An 18,744-nucleotide genomic window follows, 5' to 3' on the forward strand; every position below is an offset into this window, starting at 1 on the left:
ACACAGCTGGTGTCATTATTCTATCTCCATTACACTGTGCAATTGACTTCTATGTTACAATGATATTTTAAGCAAAAAGAGGGGGGAAAACACCTAAACTACACAAAATTATGAAAATTTGTCATACTTCCCTCCAACTTTGTGTTTTTATCATGGATTACCTTATAACTTAATATCTCAGGGGTCCTGAAACCAACCTCTTTCAAAAACTGAAGCATTTTGAAACAAAATAAGTTAAAAGTAACTACTTATTTTAGTTGTTATCTACTTTTGCTTGTTTTTTTCCCTGTCTGAAGAGTTTTGGCATTTTTTAAAAAAAACTAACTCTTCCTAAAATTCTCCTGCGTTGTTTATGTCCTACCCCCATTTGGACTCGTTTAGTGTTGTCACGTCGGCGCATCAAATAAATCCAATTATCGGCGGTGTTTGAATTATTCAGCAGCCCAGACTGACAGTTAAACACAGCTCCCTGCACCCCGCCCTCACCGCCCTCTAATCTCAAACCTCTCAAGGCGAGATCTGTGTCGCCTCTCCGGTCGCTCTGACTGAAATGTTCTCCTACGTGACGGAGCGTTAATACAGGAGACAAACTCACCGTCCACTGCTGCAGTTCAGCCGCCGATTAAACAGAAATTAATTTAAAAGGACGATCGGAGAGGGAAACGTTTAGAGGTAATTCCGATGGCACAGTGGACAATACTTTTGTTTTCTTTATACGGAGTTCTGCATGGACAAGGTAAGAAGAAAGCAAAAGTTTGGAATTTAGATGTAGAATTTGAATATATTTTCAGACCATGTTAGTGATATGAAAACTTTAATGCACTTCTTTATTTTAGGGGGTTATTATAGCCTAATGTGATGTCCTGTGGGCTTCTTTTTCAACGTACTGTCTGGGTGTGAGCTCATTTTAATTAAATCTGACTCAGTCACTGGCACTCAGGGGGCAGCTGTGCCATTTTTTCCATCACGTCTCTGCTGTCTATTTCTAATCCTTGTGCCATCTTCCCAAATCTGCAGAGATTCAGCCTCCTACTGTGCAAGAGTGCTGCCTAGATGGGAGGGAGCGAGCCCTGGGAGGACAAGACTGTACAATCCTCCCCCTCATCTCCTCCTCCCAGACCTGCAGGTAAGGAACACCTGGTTTCCTCAAGATGGTCTTAAAATATGGTACAGGGACCAAAGAAGGGTCAACACAGAAGGAACACATGAAGTTTATTTTTTATTTTTCTTCTGTCGAAATGTTTCTTTAGGGTATATAGTGGTTCAGTTGGGGCCCAAAAAAATCTTCAAATTATGAATTTTGCTGGGAGAAATAATCTGTAAGCCAGTAGCTTTTGCGATGGTATGTTAAAAAGCAGGAAATACCCCAGGGGTTACAAACCCTAAATCATCTCCCCAACCCTCAAACATCCATCCTGCTACAAGGGAGTAACTAAACAGTAAGTACAGGTGTTAAGTGGCCCCCTGGAGCATTTTTATCACTAAAGGGCCCCATTTGACTGTAAGAACATGGAGGTGGCGATTGATGAAATAGAGTAACACCTGGTCAACACATGGAGGTCAGTGAAGGGAACACTTGGAGAGGAAAAACAGAGAGTTTCTTCTTATAAAGAGCAAAATGGAGCAATTTTGATATAGACTCAAAAGCAGCTTCTGACATTTGCAATGTCTTTTAACCCTTTGAAACCTAAGCAAATTGGCTTGATGTCTTACAAAAACAAAGAAAGAAAAGCAATGAGCAACAAATGAAAAAATGACCCTGAAATTAGCAAGAAATTAGTAAAGAGTACAAGAAAATTACCTAAAAATTAGTTAAAAATAAACACAAAAATAAATTAATATATATTAATAAAAAAAAATTCTTATTAAGAAAAAATAAAGTAAAGATCATAAAATAAGATTTAAAAAACAATGAAATTACCTGGAAAATGTGCTTAAAAATTCTAATAAATTTGTAACATAATTTTTAATATGCAATTATCATTACGAATACAGTATAATTGTCATCTGCCTTTTTGTTTTTTGCCCAGACATTTTCCCTAGCTTTTTAAAAATAGTTTTCTACATCCACTAATTTCTTGCAATTTGTGGAACATTTCTTGACAAGTTACTTCCTGCTGAGAGAAATCGTAACAATTTGCTTAATGTTCACGAGTTAAATACTTGTGAAAGGCATATGAAAGCACTAGAAAAGTGATGTCACTCCAGGTTTCGAAGGGTTAAATTAAGGTAGGTCACTCATTGTTGCAAGAAAATATTCAACATATTGCATCATAAATCCTCTTGGGTTTCTTGGGTTCAGCAGATTGTATCTAACGTAAATATCTAACGTTTCTTCACATGCCTCTTATCCTCACGGAGCAAACATGCAGTTTCCGTTCTGACTAAGGTAAAGTTCTGTTTATTTCCAGAATCGCTCAGGAGCAATGCTGTGCAGCCACAGTAGAAGATAAACTCTGTGACAATGGCATCAAGATGGCCAAGGGGCAGGGGGCCTGTGAGAGGCCCTTCTTCCAAGGAGACCCCTGGGAGACTAAAATCTCTAAGGTTGTCCTCCTTTTCCCAACATCAATATCTGCAACCTTTACACGTCTGCTTATTCTCACAGACGATACACTTAGCTGTTTCTAAATCAATAAAGAGTGAACTTTTTTCCTCCTGTTTCACCCTCTCCTGTCTCCTGCTCAGATATGTTGTGACTGCTGCACGCTCGGCCTGATGACAGCGAGCCAGGGTTCGAGCTGTGAGCTCCGGGGTTTGTTGCTGGGGCGACAGTGTGCACACACAGCTAAAACCTGCTGTGGCAAAAATACAACCGAGGAAATCAAACCAACTGTCGAAGGTAAAACACTTTAATAGTCTTGTGTTTTTGGTCTTTTGTGTCTTGATTAGCTTCACTGTGTTATCATGAGAGAATGACTGCTGGCTGTCTGCAACACTTAAAACAATCAATATACTCTGCCATTTGCACACATTAGGTGCTAAATGGTTTGAGCACAATATGATTAGGTGCCACATTTTAAAAAGCCCACTTTCTTTGGTGCCACTCTCCAAAAAGGCCTTTATAAAGATTGTTATTATTAGATTATTAGATCTTTTATTTCTAGACAATAGCTGTAAATGATCTGGACCAAACACTGCATACTTGGTTTCATTCCAGTAAAATAGAAAGGATGACCACCAGCTTAATGTATTTTTCACATCTTGTGACTCCACATTTTATTTGTACTAAAATAGTACTCCACTGCGTTCCTGGAACAGTGGCTGACTCACGATGGACAGTTTAAAAAAGGATCAAATTTGATGCAGCAGAACCAACATGTTAGGACTCATTACTGGGGCACTCTATTTGGATGTGCGAATTTCCTTTTTTTTGTTTTTGTTTTTTCATTTCCAAACTTTATTCTTCTTCCCTTATCCTTATCCTTCAGCCCCAACAGACACTGACTCATGTGACATCACTGCTTGTCATGTGTGAATCATGTTGCATGTTAAATGCTTTTTAACATTTATATTGTTGTTTGCATCTTTTTGCCTTGCCCTTATGCATTCTTTTGGCATATTTTCAGACAACACAGGTCTGCAAAGCCATTTGGGCAAATTTGAGAGCAACACTTATGCACTTATAGTTTTAGAACTTTTCAACTATATTGCCCAATTTAAAACATTTGTTAGAAAAGTAATCAAATGTAACAAGTAACATTACTATTTTATCATAGTTACTTTTTAACAGGGTAAAAACGGTACAGTAATATGTTATTACATTTCAGTGGTAACCCTCCTAACACTGTATATAAAGTGCTACTCACAACTTTTAAATATGCTTACTCTCTTATGTTGAGTTTTATTTGGGCTAAAAGAGCCGGTTTTCAAAAGGGGTGCGTCTCATCAAAACAGGCAGCGTTACCTGGAGCAGAGACAGCAGCTCTGTTTTCATAAACTGGCTAAATGGCCTTGATGTGGCAGCTGTGGAGCACATTTCTGCCAGACAGAGAGACAGACACACTGGGTCACTGGTATTCACCAGGCTAATCTGTAGACACCTGCCAAATGGTAACTTAGGGCCAACTGGTGTTTGTAGGTTTTGTCGCCTAGCTGCATTCAGGTGAAATACACAAATGGGTGGGAAGGACAGAGCTACAAAAACACTTGATTTGAGTTATTTGTGCAGAAAAGAAAACCAACATCTCGCTGATGTAGAGTGAAGGCCAGAGTGATGACAGTGAATCACTAAAAAGGGGTTAATGCTTGACTGGATCGTGCGGAGGGAGGGGGGCAGAAGCTACGCTGCGTGTCATGCGTGTAGTTTCTGGGAGATTTTTCAGTTTGTCAGTCTTATAGACTATAGCTGTGTTCGAAACTGCCCCCTATCACGGATATATTGCGCTATATAGTGTAATATAGTATATAGTGTATATAGTGTAGTGTGTATAGTGCGTTTGCCACTTTGTGTTCGAATTCTCAGCAGTTAATTTAATCCATTATAGAGTGGTGAAGTAATGAGTCCTAAAACGCGGAAGTCCGTTAGCCTTTTAGCACTTCCGGTTCCCTTGTCTTAAAGTCTATGGGTTTTTTGAATGGGTTTTCAGTAAAATGCCTTATATAAAGTCTCTGGTTAACACAGGCTAAAGACATTGAGATGTTTTGTTCTGCAACATAAAAAACAGTCGCTTAACACGGATTTTTGAACTTTTGAAAAAGGCAGTTGCTAACAAGTGGCTAAATGGGACTACAGTGTTTGTTGGGGACGTTAGACGTCATCAAACTGGACAAAGAAACTCATTAAACTCACTTGTCCGCCTTTACAGCTTTACAGAGTAGCTCTCAAACTTTACCACTCTATATAGTGCGCTATAAGGCCGTATCAGCAGCTGTTAAACAGCACCGTCTAGCCTTCGGAGGATTTCGTGGTTTCGTCACCGGATGTTCCTACCCGAGCCCCACCTGACAATTGCTTGACAATTTCTGCTGTCAATGCTCGCCAGACAGAGAGAGACAGAGACAGAGAGACTACACAGATTTCAGACACTACACTGAATTGTCCAAATTCAGTGTAGTGTCTGAAATCTTGTTCATTATTCCCTATAGTGTACTATATAATACACAGCTTGTATATAATATCTGTGTCTTTAATATAGTCTATGATAAGTCTGCGTCATTCCCATTCATAAGTGTGATGACTCCACAGAGAAAGAGTTTATTACTCACAGTGTGGAGCAGCATTACAATGACAAAGGTGTAGAAATTAACAGTGGACAATTGATTTCTTGCTAGCTAATGTTAGATAAACTGGGTAACGTCACATTAGCTAGTGCTGTTGTTTAACTTTGGGTTATCTGACTTGCTCTCCCTTTCAGAAATTTGATAACTGTCGTGTTAAATCTCCATGAAAAGTGGCTAAATTAATGTCAAATAAATCTATTGTAGTAGTCCAATGAAATTACCCAAGTAAAGCGACCTCAAATTGTAACTAACTAGCTACAATATCTGAGTAAATGTCAACTAGGAGCCTATCATTAAGTCACGAGTAGGGCTGTGGGAAGACGTTTCTAGTTGGGGGTGCTGTGATAAGCGCTCATTTTGTGTGTAAATATAATCAACAGGATAATCCCCTTAAGTATGAATCGATTTTAATTAGTTTTTTCTAAAGGCGTATATTGTAAAAAATCCCTCTATATTGTAACATTCTATTATAACATGTGCTACTGCAATATGGATCAAACATGTCACCACACTCAGATTACTCATAGTTTTACAGGTTAAGTCAATCAGAGCACTGCACACATATCCAAAACACACAGTATTTTAACCTCAAAAATACATCACAGTATTTAAACCTTCGACCGCGCACACACAGTCACACACAAACACGCATGCACGTGTAAAACTGCACGGCGGCAGAACAGACGCTGTACCTTGGCTGGGTTTGTGCTTCACAAAAGTGGGTTGGCACTCAAGGGTTTACGAGAAAAAGTCACTTATGAGTGTATTAATGTCCAAACTGTTCGAAATGTCTGTGTGCACATTCATCAGGGACAGGCACGTGAGTCTACAGCAAGCTGACCCACGTAACGTCCGTTGACCGTGATGCTTAGTGTTATTTAAATAACTAGTAATTATTCAGTGTTTCTAGCAACATTTTAAAACTTACTTAAGCCTTCATTTTTTGGTAAATACCAACAGAAAAAAATATTAAATTTTTTTTTTTTCATTTCGAAGAGTGTTGTGATGTTGGCCTTTTCTAACAGGGGGTGCACCCCTACTTCCCATGGCCATCCTTACATGGCAGCGACACTCATCATTATGCCATGAGTAACTCCTCATACATCACATTCATTCAACTCTAAATATCATTGCTCGTTCAGCTTCAACTGAACAAATTACTGAGGTGGTTAAACACATGTATGTTTTGTGAAACGTTGCTGTTGTAACTGCAGTTGAGCTGATTTATAAAAAGGTCTGTATATATAGGCTGAATATTTAAACATTTGATTTGTGCAAGTGCAGTCAGATAAAGCTCCATGTTAAAAAAAATCTGCCAGAAACTACACGCTGCTGTGACTTGATGACTCCACTGTGAGCATCTGATGACGCGCTGCGGAGTTCCCACCCCTTTCCTTCCAGATGATCCATTCTCGCATAAACCTTAAAATGGCCTCAGAGTCATGGAGTTGTTCTCGCTGATGAGTCTGACCCTGTGCTCTTCAGTTATTCAGGGAATTTTGCTGTTTTTAAAAAGTCATGTTTGGGTTTAATGAGACATTTTTTTTCCCAATAGAACCGATGACAGAAAAGCCTAAGACCAACGATACCACCAAGCCTCCAGAGGGATCAGACCCCTGTAAAGGTTTGGCATCTTCATTTCTCAACGTGATCTCCTTTGTTTTAATCAGAGCTGTAAGAGGCTTAAGCTCCAGCCTCTTGGCGGCTTTTTCTTCCGTCGGCCAGTGACATAGTTCCTGTGAAGTAGGACAAACACTGTACCTTACACTGTAAAATCAGTTAAGTTGATTTTACTTTTTTTAATCTAACCTTTTCTAAGTCTAGAAAACCGATTGCCTTGAAAAATGTAAGCCAATATAACTATTAGTCTTAATCTATATTTACTTAATATCTAATTGTTATGTTCATTTTAAATGTAGTTATATTTACTTGATTTTTGCAACTTAAAATTGACAAGTTTAATTAAATCAGTCTTTCTAAGTTTTAGCAGCTTCAGTAAACCGAGTATACTGTGCTATAAATCTGTATGGTTGCAAACTAGCTAATCATATTTATCTTGTCAAGAAACATATTGAACATGTTAATAAAACAGAACTCGCAGAGCTCCTAACTTCATCATTGCCAAAATCCTCTTTCTCGAATTGAGTCAGACTAACTTGATTTACTGAAGTTACCGACACTTAAAAAAAGTAATTTCACTTGACATTTTTTAGTTGCAACAAATTCACAAAATTAAGTAAATATGGCTAAATTTCAAGTACATTTAACACGTAGATATAAAGTAAACAAATTAAGATTTAAAGTTATATTCATTTTACTTTTTCAAGGCAATTGGTTTCCAAGGTTAATCAAAGATCAACTTGTCAGATTTTACAGTGTATGATGACTACTGCTCTATGTGTCTCTCTGCTGTTTTCAGACTCCATTTGCTCCCAGTTGTGTGACGTTAATGGTACATGTGCATGCCTGGGTGGTTATCAGCTGCAAAAGGATGGAATTAATTGTCAGGGTAAGTATTGTAAATGGAAGTATGACTGTAATTACCTACTTTTAATTAGTGATTTCTAGCCTGTCCAAGCTGCATGGCTCTCAGGATGGAAGTGACAGTTTGTCTGTTCACACTGAAATATCTTAACAACAATTAGATGGATTGTAAGGAAGTTCACTGTCAACATATCAACATGGAACCATTTCCATTCCAGTTTATTGCACCTAATTTTAAATCGCTTTGAGCAATTCAGCCAAAAGTAAATTGGTTCGGGCCTGTGTTTGTCCCACATGATGTGTTCAAGCACTGTTGGAAATTTAAAAATCCAACAGTAGTTTCTGTTTTTAAAGTTTTTGACTGTAATATATACTGTAGTTTGGCTGTTTTTCATTTTGGCAGGTTTGCGATTGGAAGGCATGTTTTCTTTAAGAATTACCAAACATTTTTAAAGAAAAAAAAATCACCCAAAATAGTTTAGAGAACAAAATTGCCACAAAAAAAGAAAACAAAAAAGAAAACAAAAGTTTTTAAAAAAAATTATCAAAATATTTAAAAGAAAATTTCAGGCTAAGCCTTAAGTCAGTAAATCCTACAGATGCCCCTGGTTTTAACTGATTGCACTTAAATTTTGCAATATTTTTTTATTTGTTGCATTTTAAGCCCATGTATTATTTACATTTTGCCACATTAAATTGAATTTCTCCAATGTGTGGACCTTGAACTAATGACTCAGGACAAATCTGAACTCAGTGGCTGGACACGTTGGGACCTATTGCTTTAATACACGGATTGACTGGTTTCTCTTATTATTGAGTGGATGTCTCTCTCCTCAGATGTCAATGAGTGTCTGACTGGCAGTCACAACTGCGTCCTTGGCCAAGTTTGCATCAACACAGAGGGTTCTTTTCGCTGTCAGAGGGAAACCAGCTGTGGCACTGGATATGAACTCAAAGAAGACAACAGTTGCCAAGGTAACGAGCCAGGAAAAAAAATTACAATTTTAGTTACTTAATACCAAGTAGTAAAAATAACCAAAACATGTCCTATAATTTACAGTATTCCAAGTAAAAAAGTATTGCACTGCATATTTATGCTTTGATGACATTTTCCTCCTTGCCCTTTCCAGACATAGATGAGTGTACTTTGGGGACCCATAACTGTGGACCTGACTTTTTGTGCACCAACACAGCAGGCTCGTTCCGCTGCCGCCCAAAAGAGAGATGTTCAGATGGTTTCATTCAGGATGCAATCGGCAGCTGTATTGGTGAGTTTAGTAGGAAAGGAAGCATGCACCTACTCATGGTACCACAGTGATGCTAGGTGAGCTAGCGGTAGATGCACACTTCCTTCTGTGCATTGATTCAGTTGGCCAGTGTAGTTCTGAAAATAGGTCCCACGTGAAACTGCTCACAATAAGATTTGTGGATTATCTTTAGTAACTAGGTCATGATTTCTGCAAAGAAACATTGCTGTTGAGTTTTACAAGCATATTTTTTTAGTGCTTTGAGCACCAAAAGCCGAGTGCCATCTATTTCCATTATATTAGAGACCAGGCAGACATCTCCAACACTCGGCAACTTACACCAAAACAATCTAGACTGATAAACAGCACTACAGGTAAGAGGAAATACGTATGTGTAGTTTTTAATTTGGAGTGAACTGTCCTTGTTACTGTTCTCTCATTAGATGTAAATGAGTGTTTGGCCCACACCAGTCCATGCCTGCCTGGCCAAACTTGTATCAACACAGTGGGCTCCTACACTTGTCGCAAGAACACGGTCACCTGTGGACGCGGCTATCATCTAACTGAGGATGGCACACGTTGTGAAGGTAGGTCACAATGAATTATTTTCCTTTGTTTGTAAAATCTTTAATATTGGGGGCTATTCACAAGTATTTAAGTCTTTGAACCCTGAGCAAATTGGTGCAATTTCTTTTAAAAAAGATGGGGAAAAAAACAATAACCAACTTGGTAAGAAATGTTCCACAAACTGCAAGAATCAATTCGATATAGAAGGTTATTTTTTTTTAAAAATGTAGGGGAAAATGTCTAGGGAAAAAAGAAAAAGGCTATGGAAAAACTATATGTATGACTAACTGTCATAATTACACATTTAAACTTATGTTACAGAATTAATAGAACTTTAAAACACTTTTCCACGCCATTCCCTTTTTTCTTTACGAACATTTTGCTGATTTTATTATTTGTATTTTTATTTGTTTATTTTACAAATTCTCAGGTAATTTTCTTGTACTGACTAATCTCAAATTGCAAATTTAAGGCTAATTATTTTTCTTTTATTGCCCATTGCCTTCTTCCCATGTTTTTGAAAAAAAATCATACCAATTTGCTAAGATTTCATAAGGTTAATTTTCCATTTTTCAAACTAAACTGTAATATTTTCCCTTCATGTTACAGATGTGGATGAGTGCCGTACAGGGAATGTGTGTGGCGGCCATGGTTGCATCAACCTGCTGGGCTCGTACCGCTGTGAATGCAGAATTGGCTTCATCTTCAACAGCATCACCAAACTGTGTGAAGGTGCAGTGCAAATCCATCACTATACTTATGCTTCAACTATCATATTCTGTGCATGTCAGTTTTGAAAGAACGTATTTTTGGTAGAGTAGAAAGAAGTGGTACAAGACAAGTGGAGAATGGAACTGGTCAGTTCTGAGTCTCAGATTCATCGCCTGACCCCTGTGTTCCTTAGATATCAATGAATGCAGGCATTATCCCGGACGACTCTGCGCCCACAAGTGTGAGAACACAGAGGGGTCCTACCAGTGCAGCTGCACCACTGGCTTCAAGCTGTCGCATGATGGCAGAAACTGTGAAGGTAAAATCACTCCTCATTTTTCATTAAGACTTACGTTATAGAAATATATAGAAACCCCTTTCTGCCAGTGTGATTGAAAGAAAAAGAAATAAATAAATGTAAAGCCCATTCCCTCCAATTTGATGACAAAAAAATACTTAAAGTATTTATAATGAGAAACCTTATCAAAATAATAACACTATCTCAAAATAATGACGTAGTATCTTAATATAATGACTTAATATCTCCAAATACTGAATTAATATCTCAAAATAAAGACTTACTATTCTTAAAATAATTATGTTCTTAATTAACAGTATAAAGAAGCCAGTTTCCGCCAATGTGATGAAAAAAAAACAACCTGTAAATCATTATAATGAGAAATGTTATCTAAGTAATTACAAAATCTCAAAATAATGATATTGTATCTTAAAATAATGTATTAATATTCCATAATGATTTAGCAGCTAAAAATAATGGCTTAGTACAGTTTCTCATCATTGAGATAAGTTACATTGGCAGAAATGAGCTTCCATAGCTACAAAATCTTTCAGCTGTATGTTCGAACCCAATTGTTTCATAGACGTAGTCTTTATGAAGTCATATCTGACACATTTTAAGGTATGTATCTGTGCCTTTATGCTGACAGATGTCAATGAGTGTGAAGCCAACCCTTGCAGCCAGGAGTGTGCAAACGTCTACGGCTCCTACCAGTGCTACTGTCGCCGTGGTTACCAGCTGAGTGACATTGATGGGATAACATGTGAAGGTAGTGTCAGCCTTCATGGTGTTTGGTGATGAAGCAAATTAACTTGAAAGTGATCACATGCTGACTAGCCTTTACTATCTCTTACTCTCAGATATTGATGAGTGTGCCCTGCCGAGTGGAGGTCATGTGTGTTCCTACCGCTGCTCCAACGCCCCAGGAAGCTTTTACTGTACCTGCCCACCGACAGGCTACACACTCGCACATAACGGACGCACATGCCAAGGTCAGTCGACAAACCTTTGCTGCTTTTGTTAATAAAGATAGAGTGGAAACATATATTAAATGTTGAACCTTTGCTTCCCCTGTTGTTTGCAGATATTGATGAATGTGCAGCAGGGAGCCATACCTGCTCTGTCTCTGAAAGCTGCTTCAACGTCCAGGGAGGATTTCGCTGTCTGTCCTTTGCCTGTCCTCCGAACTTCCGGCAAGCAGCACATGGGTAAGAGCTGGTTATAAAGAGCTGGTTGAAACAAAAGGGTGGATTGTCCCCAGCTGAGCATGATCTGGGCATGCATCTTACTTGTTCATTGTATAAAGACTCTGTCCTCATTTTACATCTTTTTTCTTGTTTCACTCATTTTCTCGGATGTGTTCATTCGGTTTTGGCCTGCTATTGACCTTTTTGGTCATACCCTCTTTACTCACTCTTCAGCTTCCGTCATTTTTTCGTCTTTCCCTGACCTTTTCCTCTTTTTCTACCCATACACGCAGCCTTTTCTGCCCTCCATCCAATGAGCATTCCATTTTGTCCCTTTCAGCCGTTGCGAGCGCGTAACTTGCGAGTTCACGCAGGATCCCGCGTCGTGTTTCTCGCTACCGCTGAGAATCTCCTTCTACAACATCAGCTTCCCAACCAATACTCCTGTACCTGCTGTTGTTTTCCGAATGGGGCCCTCGAATTCCGTGCCGGGAGACAAAATGCTGTTCGAGATAGTCTCTGGAGACGAGGAGGGATACTTCGGCATAGAGCAGCATGCTCATGGAGGAGAGATCTCACTGCACCGTACCTTATCCCAGCCCCGAGACTTCTTCCTGACCGTGGAGATGAGGCTAATTCGCTATGGAAAGGCACATTTGTACATGGCCAAGATCGCGGTATTTGTCACTGATGAGCAGCCCACTCGGCCCACAACGACATTTCCTTATTAGAAACTTAAAGGAATTCTTTGGAGTGTTTTAAGTTCATTCTTATTTTGAACTTATAACCCCTGTATTACATAGGTGGTTTGGGGTGTCATCTAGCCTATCTATCTTTTTTTTTTTAAATATAGAAATCACAAATTCAGCCTGCCATCTACTCTTTAATAAACTGCTGGCTTGAGACAGGGACTAGTTCCCGTAGCACTCACAGTTAATATGTGGCAATAAAAAAACAACTTACCCAAAACTAAAATGATGCTACAGTCTATTATGGTGAATTTGAGTAGTTATCCTTTTAAAAAATATATATTTAACGTTATATTTATAGCCAAGTTCTTCTCAGCATACATCTGAGAGGACTGATACCACTCTCATGTCTGTATGCTAAATATGAAGCTACAGCTGGTAGCCGCTTAGCTTAATTTAGCACATAGATAGGAAACAGGGAAACAGCTTACCTGGCTTTGTCTCCAAATCTAGCAAAGAAATAGTCAGACACATAACCCCAACAAAGGAGATAAAAAGTTAGGGACCTTTAGAGCTTTATTACTTAAGGGCAGAGCCAAGCTAGCTGTTTGCTATAGCAATTTGTTTAGGCAGAGCTAAGCTAGCTGTTTTCTGTTTCAATGCTAAGCTAAGGTAACTGGGTGCTGTAGCCATATATTTAACAAATAGACATGAGTGTGGTGTTTATCCTCTCATCTCACCCTCAGCAAGAAAGTCAATAAAGGTATTTTCCACCAAAATAACAAACAAACTATTCATTCAATGTTGTGTATTTTTTTTTACAGTGATTGACAGGTTGGTTATAAAAGCAGCAAGTCAACATTGCAAATGGATTGCATTTGTGCATATAATGCAGTCCTGGGGATGCATTATTTCAAAGCAATCCCATGTTTTTCAACTGTTTTAACACTTTGCATTTTTATTGTTATTTATTCTAGCATATAAAACAATAGTAGATGTTAGGAATATTGCTGTACCACTAGATGGGGCACATTAGCTGTTGAGGATCTCCATGACAGGATTGGTCATGTGCATCCACATGCATTGGTGGCAGCTAACTCTACCTCGTGTCTGTGTGGCAGCTTCCCTTTATGTGTACTTTCTATGTGCTTTGAATTAAAAAGTGACAGATAAAGAATGGCTCTTTTAATTTTTAAGCACACACACACTTACACATACACACCAGCAATGCTTTTCTTCCTTTTCTCTCGTGCTTCCTCCACTGTGGTCATTTGTTATGTTGAGAGCAATTTTTCCTATGATGTGTTCCAAGCAGCCTCACCGTAGGATCAAACAGGCCTTGCCGTAGCGGACTGCAAGAAAAATAAGCGTGGCGCTTATTTATGGGCACCTGGGGCTCAGCCAGCATGGGGGCTCAATTAGTGGTGGAGCAGCATTACAGCTCATATGATGGATGGTGCTTTTAGTGTTGGTATTGGGTGGTTATCAGTTGATTTGCTGTAAATGATACCAAAAGGCCAGTAGCTGTGCTGGTCAGCTGGATAAATGAAGCCAGACAAATTTTCCACTGTTCCACTTTCCTCCTGGTGGTTTTTGGGGTTTAATGCATAGAGCTGATTGAAAATGCAAAGATATAAAATATATGAGGTATTTATCCTCTTAAATCTTTGGATCATATAACCACCTTCTGTCCAAAATGCTAACTTAATTATTTCAAATATGTAAAAATAGTGAAATACTGTATGTTATAATAATAGTATCTGTATTTTTGGACTGGACAGTTGTTTGGAAATGCTGATTCTGCTGCTGATCCTGTCAAAAATTTTTTCCCGTTAACCACATGAATATGATGTCATTGATCACATCAAATGACATTCATTCTTACATATCCTCCCCTGGTTTTCTGCCATCCAGTTTTTCCTTCGTGCAGCGTTTTCTTGCTGTGGAACACCACACAATCATCTCTGTGGCTTTGGCCTCATGCTCAGTGAACAACTTGGACTCACCTGCTTGTTGCTAATTACACGGCTCTGCTCCCTTTGCAAGTTTTTGAGGTCGTATTTGAAAGCACTACTGTCTTCACGTCAGGGAACCCCACGAATATGATTTTGGGTTGTGGAATCAGGGTTTGGCTTCTTTTTAAGGCACCCGTTCCTTGGTTAACCGTGGAGGTCTATGGGGCTATTCAGGTGTTGCCAGGTTCTTCTCGCTCAACTCATCTGTGCAGCTGTGGTCAAAGCTTTTTCTTATGAATACTGTTATGTACTGTATAGGTTAAAAATGTAAGAAATTCACACTTCTTCTTGTGTGTTTTCTGATGTCCTTGGCATGTATAAGCGTCTCTTTTCTCCAAATTTCCTTCAATACTTCCTTCTTGCCTCCTTTCTATAATTGCTGTTTGTCCTTTTCAGGTCCAGAAGAGATGCTTCAGTCAATGTGCGCTGTGTCAAGGCCTGCCAACCTAACGACATCGGCTGCAATCTCGATCCCATCCACCTCATCACCCACACCTCCCTCTCTCTGCCGACCTTCAGAGACTTCAGTGAACCAGAGGGTAAGACAAGATGGAATTACAACAAGCTCTTAATATGTTTTTAGCCTTGATAAACTTGTTAACCAGGTGCACTCTAAATTACATGTTATTGTGTGCATGTGTTTCTGTAATGCAGGTGTGAATAAGTGGTAGTAGTCTGCATCATATATATAACCATGTTAGTTCCAGTGGGTTTTGGATGAGCTTTTTATGCCTCTACACCCTTGAAAGTCGGAGGCATTATGTTTCTGAGTTGTCCGTTCCACTCTCATGAATGTGATATCTCAAGAATGCCTTGAGGAAATTTCTTCAAATTTGGCACAAAAGCCCACATGGATGACAGATGAACTGTTTAGATTTTGGTGGTCAAAGGTCCTTAATGTGTGACCTTACATTTGTCTCATTTTCCTGAGCCCAATATCTCAGAAAGGCCTTTGTGGAGTTTCCTCAAATTTGTCTCTAAATTTCAATTAAACTCAACAATAAACGTATTAGAATTTGGTTGTCAAAGGTCAAGGTCATCAGGACCTTGTCCATCTTTATATCTCAAGAGGGCCATGAGGAAATTTCCTCAAATTTGGAACAAATGTTCATTTGGACTAAAAGATGAACTGATTAGAATTATGTGGTCAAAGGTCACTTTGACCTCACAAAACACGTTTTTGGCTAAAACTCCCGAATTAATACGCTAATTATGACAAAATTTCACACAAATGTCAAATAGGATGAAATTATTAAGTGATGTCATTTTATATCCCAAAAGATCAAAGGTCAACTTCACTGTGACATCATAATGTTCAGCAAAACACTTTTCTGGCAATTACTCAACGTTATAACTCAGGAACTAAAATGGAGATGTTTGATCAGACAATGAACTGGTGACATTAATCTTGGGTGTACAGCTTGAAACTTTGCTGATTGTATTGATCTTCTGTGAAGGTAGGTTGAAGATGTGTGTGAAGCATCCATGTTTTAGAATATGTGGCTTCTGGGCAGCAACATCCATATGTCTACTGTAATGGCTACATATGACTCCGGACAGACATTTATGTAAACTGTAAGTGTAGCTTGACTGGTTTGCGGAGGCATACAACCGTGAGAAGGTAATTCTGGTCACAGATTATAATAGTCAAGTAAAAGTTACCTTGAGCAAATGTACAGCACTTCTTTTACCGGTAACTTGGATTATGTTTCTGTAATGAGCTATCATATTTTACCAATTCACAATTCTGTTAGTCATTTAGTGTCAAGATTTCCAGGCGAACCTTGATTCAAATCCTAAATGCAATAACTTAGTTACATAAAAATATTATTGACTATCAAATAGTCCTGATTGTTCTGAAAAGGAAAATGTGCAATGCATCCATATTTGAAGCTGATAAGAGATTTTGAGAGGCTGCTTAATACAAGTAGGATCTGGTCCTGGGCTGACAGAGTTAACTCGCTAGCTTGTAATAGCACATTCTAGAATTATTTGCAGCCTCATTGAAATACAACTTTCCACCCACCAACCTGCCACAGCGCATAAGATTCAATTACTTGTTTCAACCCACAGAACAATTGTTTAATCATATCTTAAATATCTGATTTGGACAACCAGGCACACTTAGTGGTTTGCTTCCATCAGACTAATACAAACTTTGAAACAATTCTTCCAACAGAAATAGTCTTCCTGCGGACAGTTGCGGCAGCTAACCCTGCTCCTCTACCTGGTGCCACCGATGTTTTCTTTGACATCCTGTCTGCAGATGACCAGTTCTCTTTTGACGTGGAGAAACGCTCGCACCAGGGCATGATTATGGGTAAGAAGAGAGAACATCACTTGGAAGCAGGCATTTCTTTATCAAATCCATCAATGAAATGTTTAAACTAGGGCTGCATAATATGAGGAAAATATCTTTCCCAAAACAAACTTTAAGTCACTAATCCTAATATGTGTCATCTGTGTAGGTGTTGTTCGGCAGGTGAAACCTATCATTGGCCCCAAGGACCTTGTGTTGGAGGTGGCTATGAACTATGTCAAGTCAGGGGTCATTTCCCATCGCAATGTTGTCATCATCCATGTCTTCATCTCTGAGTTCTGGTTCTGAGCAGAGCTAAGGTGTGAATGATCCTGCAATACAACAGCAATACAACGCAGTACAATACCTAATTTCTAACTTCCATATACAGTTTTGAATGTCTGGAGGCGCCACACTTATCATTTTAAAACACCTCAAATGTTAATGCTGTTGCATGCAAGATAAGATAAATCATTGGATTGGGGTCATATGCAAGGGCTTTATATGCACTAAAAACAGCTACAAATGGGAAGGATTGGAGTACTTTCATACTGTGGAAATCAAGCTTTTTTCATGTGGCACTTAACAGCTCTCATAGGAATGAATGAGGTCCCACCTCCATGGCTGTATCCAGGTTTTCTTGATACATCCATGACAGAATGCATTGCACAGCTGCTTACATAGGCAATGAATGGTGAAGAGTGGAAATGAAGGATCCTGTGGACACATACTATAAGAGTCTAGAACAATGTTAGCAGCTCTGTGAGACTGTATTTATAGCCACAGTGGTGCTTTGAGCTAATTTCAGCATTGCTAACATGTTTGCAGTGACAATGCTAGCAAGCTAATGTCTAGCAGGTATATATTAACCCTCTCAGTTTAATCTGTTAACATGCTAACATTTGCTAATTAGATAAGCCCTTCTAGCCCTCTCTCACAAAAATAATCGAAAACAATTGGAGGCTGTCATTTAGTGCCCCAGGGATAACGTTTTCCTGTAGGTCATCCCAGAAAGCTGATGTGACCCTGGTTCCCTCGTCCAAAAGCCTGTGGGATTTTTCCATTGGATTTTGGATTATTGCAGAAAATAAGCTCTATAGTAAACAAACGTTTGTGAAACTTACAGGATTTGGTCTGCAAAATAATTTTCACAAATGAACACCACTTTCTGGATTTTTAAAGCCTAAATGTAATCGCCAGAAGTAAAAAGCTATTGCTAGGCTAAAATGAACTACACTACAGCCATGTTGCCACCACTGCAAGGCTGTAAAGTTTGATGTGATTTATGTTCTGTCTCATTAGGCTACTTAGCAACTGTCTTTTTTAAGACACATAAAAGCTAAAAGGTTTGCGAGTGGGTTATTTACTGACATATTTTATGTTGAACAAAATGTCTCCTAAGCTTGTGGTAACCACTGACCTTATGTAAGGCTTCTAACTAAAACAGCATTCAAAAAAAACATTGATTTTGAGACAAGAGAACGGGAGGTGCTGAAATGCAAATGGATTTCTGGGTTTTAGGGCTCATTCCTGGGGTTCTCTATAACTGTTTGTAAGAGGTGGTGGCATGCTCATTTTACCCTTATTCTAAAGATAGTGTTATCTTATGAAACTAAACAACCTCGCTTGTTGGGAATGAGGCTAAATAACACTCCAAATTTGTGCTAAATTTTTCCAAATTTGGCCATTTTTAAGGGCTATTTACAGTTATGGCTTTTGATTTTGCTGTGTCACCCCAAGATTTTCCTTAGCCCCATCTGGCTATCCCCTCAGTTTTTGGGGGTGCTACTTCATCCATCCAACCAACCAACCAACCAACCAACAAACACTGTGTAAAACAGTTCTCACATTAAAAAGTAACTTACTTCTAACTTGATACCTCTATCCAGATGTAACGGAAAATTACATTCCATTTACAGGATTGTAATAAAATACTGCTATAGATTAATAGAATACCTTCATCTCCGCAACCACTGTTTGTTGTGTTTAACTTAAGTTCAGACTTTGTTGTCATGAGTGCCACT

At 38.8% G+C, this 18,744-nt stretch overlaps 1 protein-coding gene across 1 annotated transcript; it reads left to right on the top strand.

Moving 5' to 3' along the window:
* The first annotated feature begins 503 nt into the window (after positions 1-503).
* On the top strand, positions 504-18,171 carry LOC121961323 (fibulin-1-like). Its single transcript, XM_042511268.1, has 17 exons — positions 504-736; positions 1,018-1,126; positions 2,412-2,547; positions 2,689-2,842; positions 6,779-6,847; positions 7,643-7,732; positions 8,545-8,682; positions 8,838-8,975; positions 9,398-9,541; positions 10,131-10,253; positions 10,426-10,551; positions 11,180-11,299; positions 11,391-11,522; positions 11,615-11,738; positions 14,818-14,960; positions 16,601-16,741; positions 16,890-18,171. The coding sequence occupies exons 1-17, from the start codon at positions 682-684 to the stop codon at positions 17,027-17,029; spliced, it is 2,082 nt and encodes a 693-aa protein (XP_042367202.1). The 5' UTR covers positions 504-681; the 3' UTR covers positions 17,030-18,171.
* Positions 18,172-18,744: the final 573 nt, after the last annotated feature.

The sequence above is a fragment of the Plectropomus leopardus genome, chromosome 22 (assembly GCF_008729295.1).
Source record: "Plectropomus leopardus isolate mb chromosome 22, YSFRI_Pleo_2.0, whole genome shotgun sequence".
NCBI classification, from domain to species: Eukaryota; Metazoa; Chordata; class Actinopteri; order Perciformes; family Serranidae; genus Plectropomus; species Plectropomus leopardus.

Bases quoted from the DNA above. Each gene is read 5' to 3' on its own strand.
- LOC121961323 (XM_042511268.1), top strand. From the start codon at position 682: ATGGCACAGTGGACAATACTTTTGTTTTCTTTATACGGAGTTCTGCAT. The intron at 2,843-6,778 runs GTAAAACACTTT...TTTTCCCAATAG, and splicing joins AATCAAACCAACTGTCGAAG to AACCGATGACAGAAAAGCCT. The intron at 7,733-8,544 runs GTAAGTATTGTA...CTCTCTCCTCAG, and splicing joins GGATGGAATTAATTGTCAGG to ATGTCAATGAGTGTCTGACT.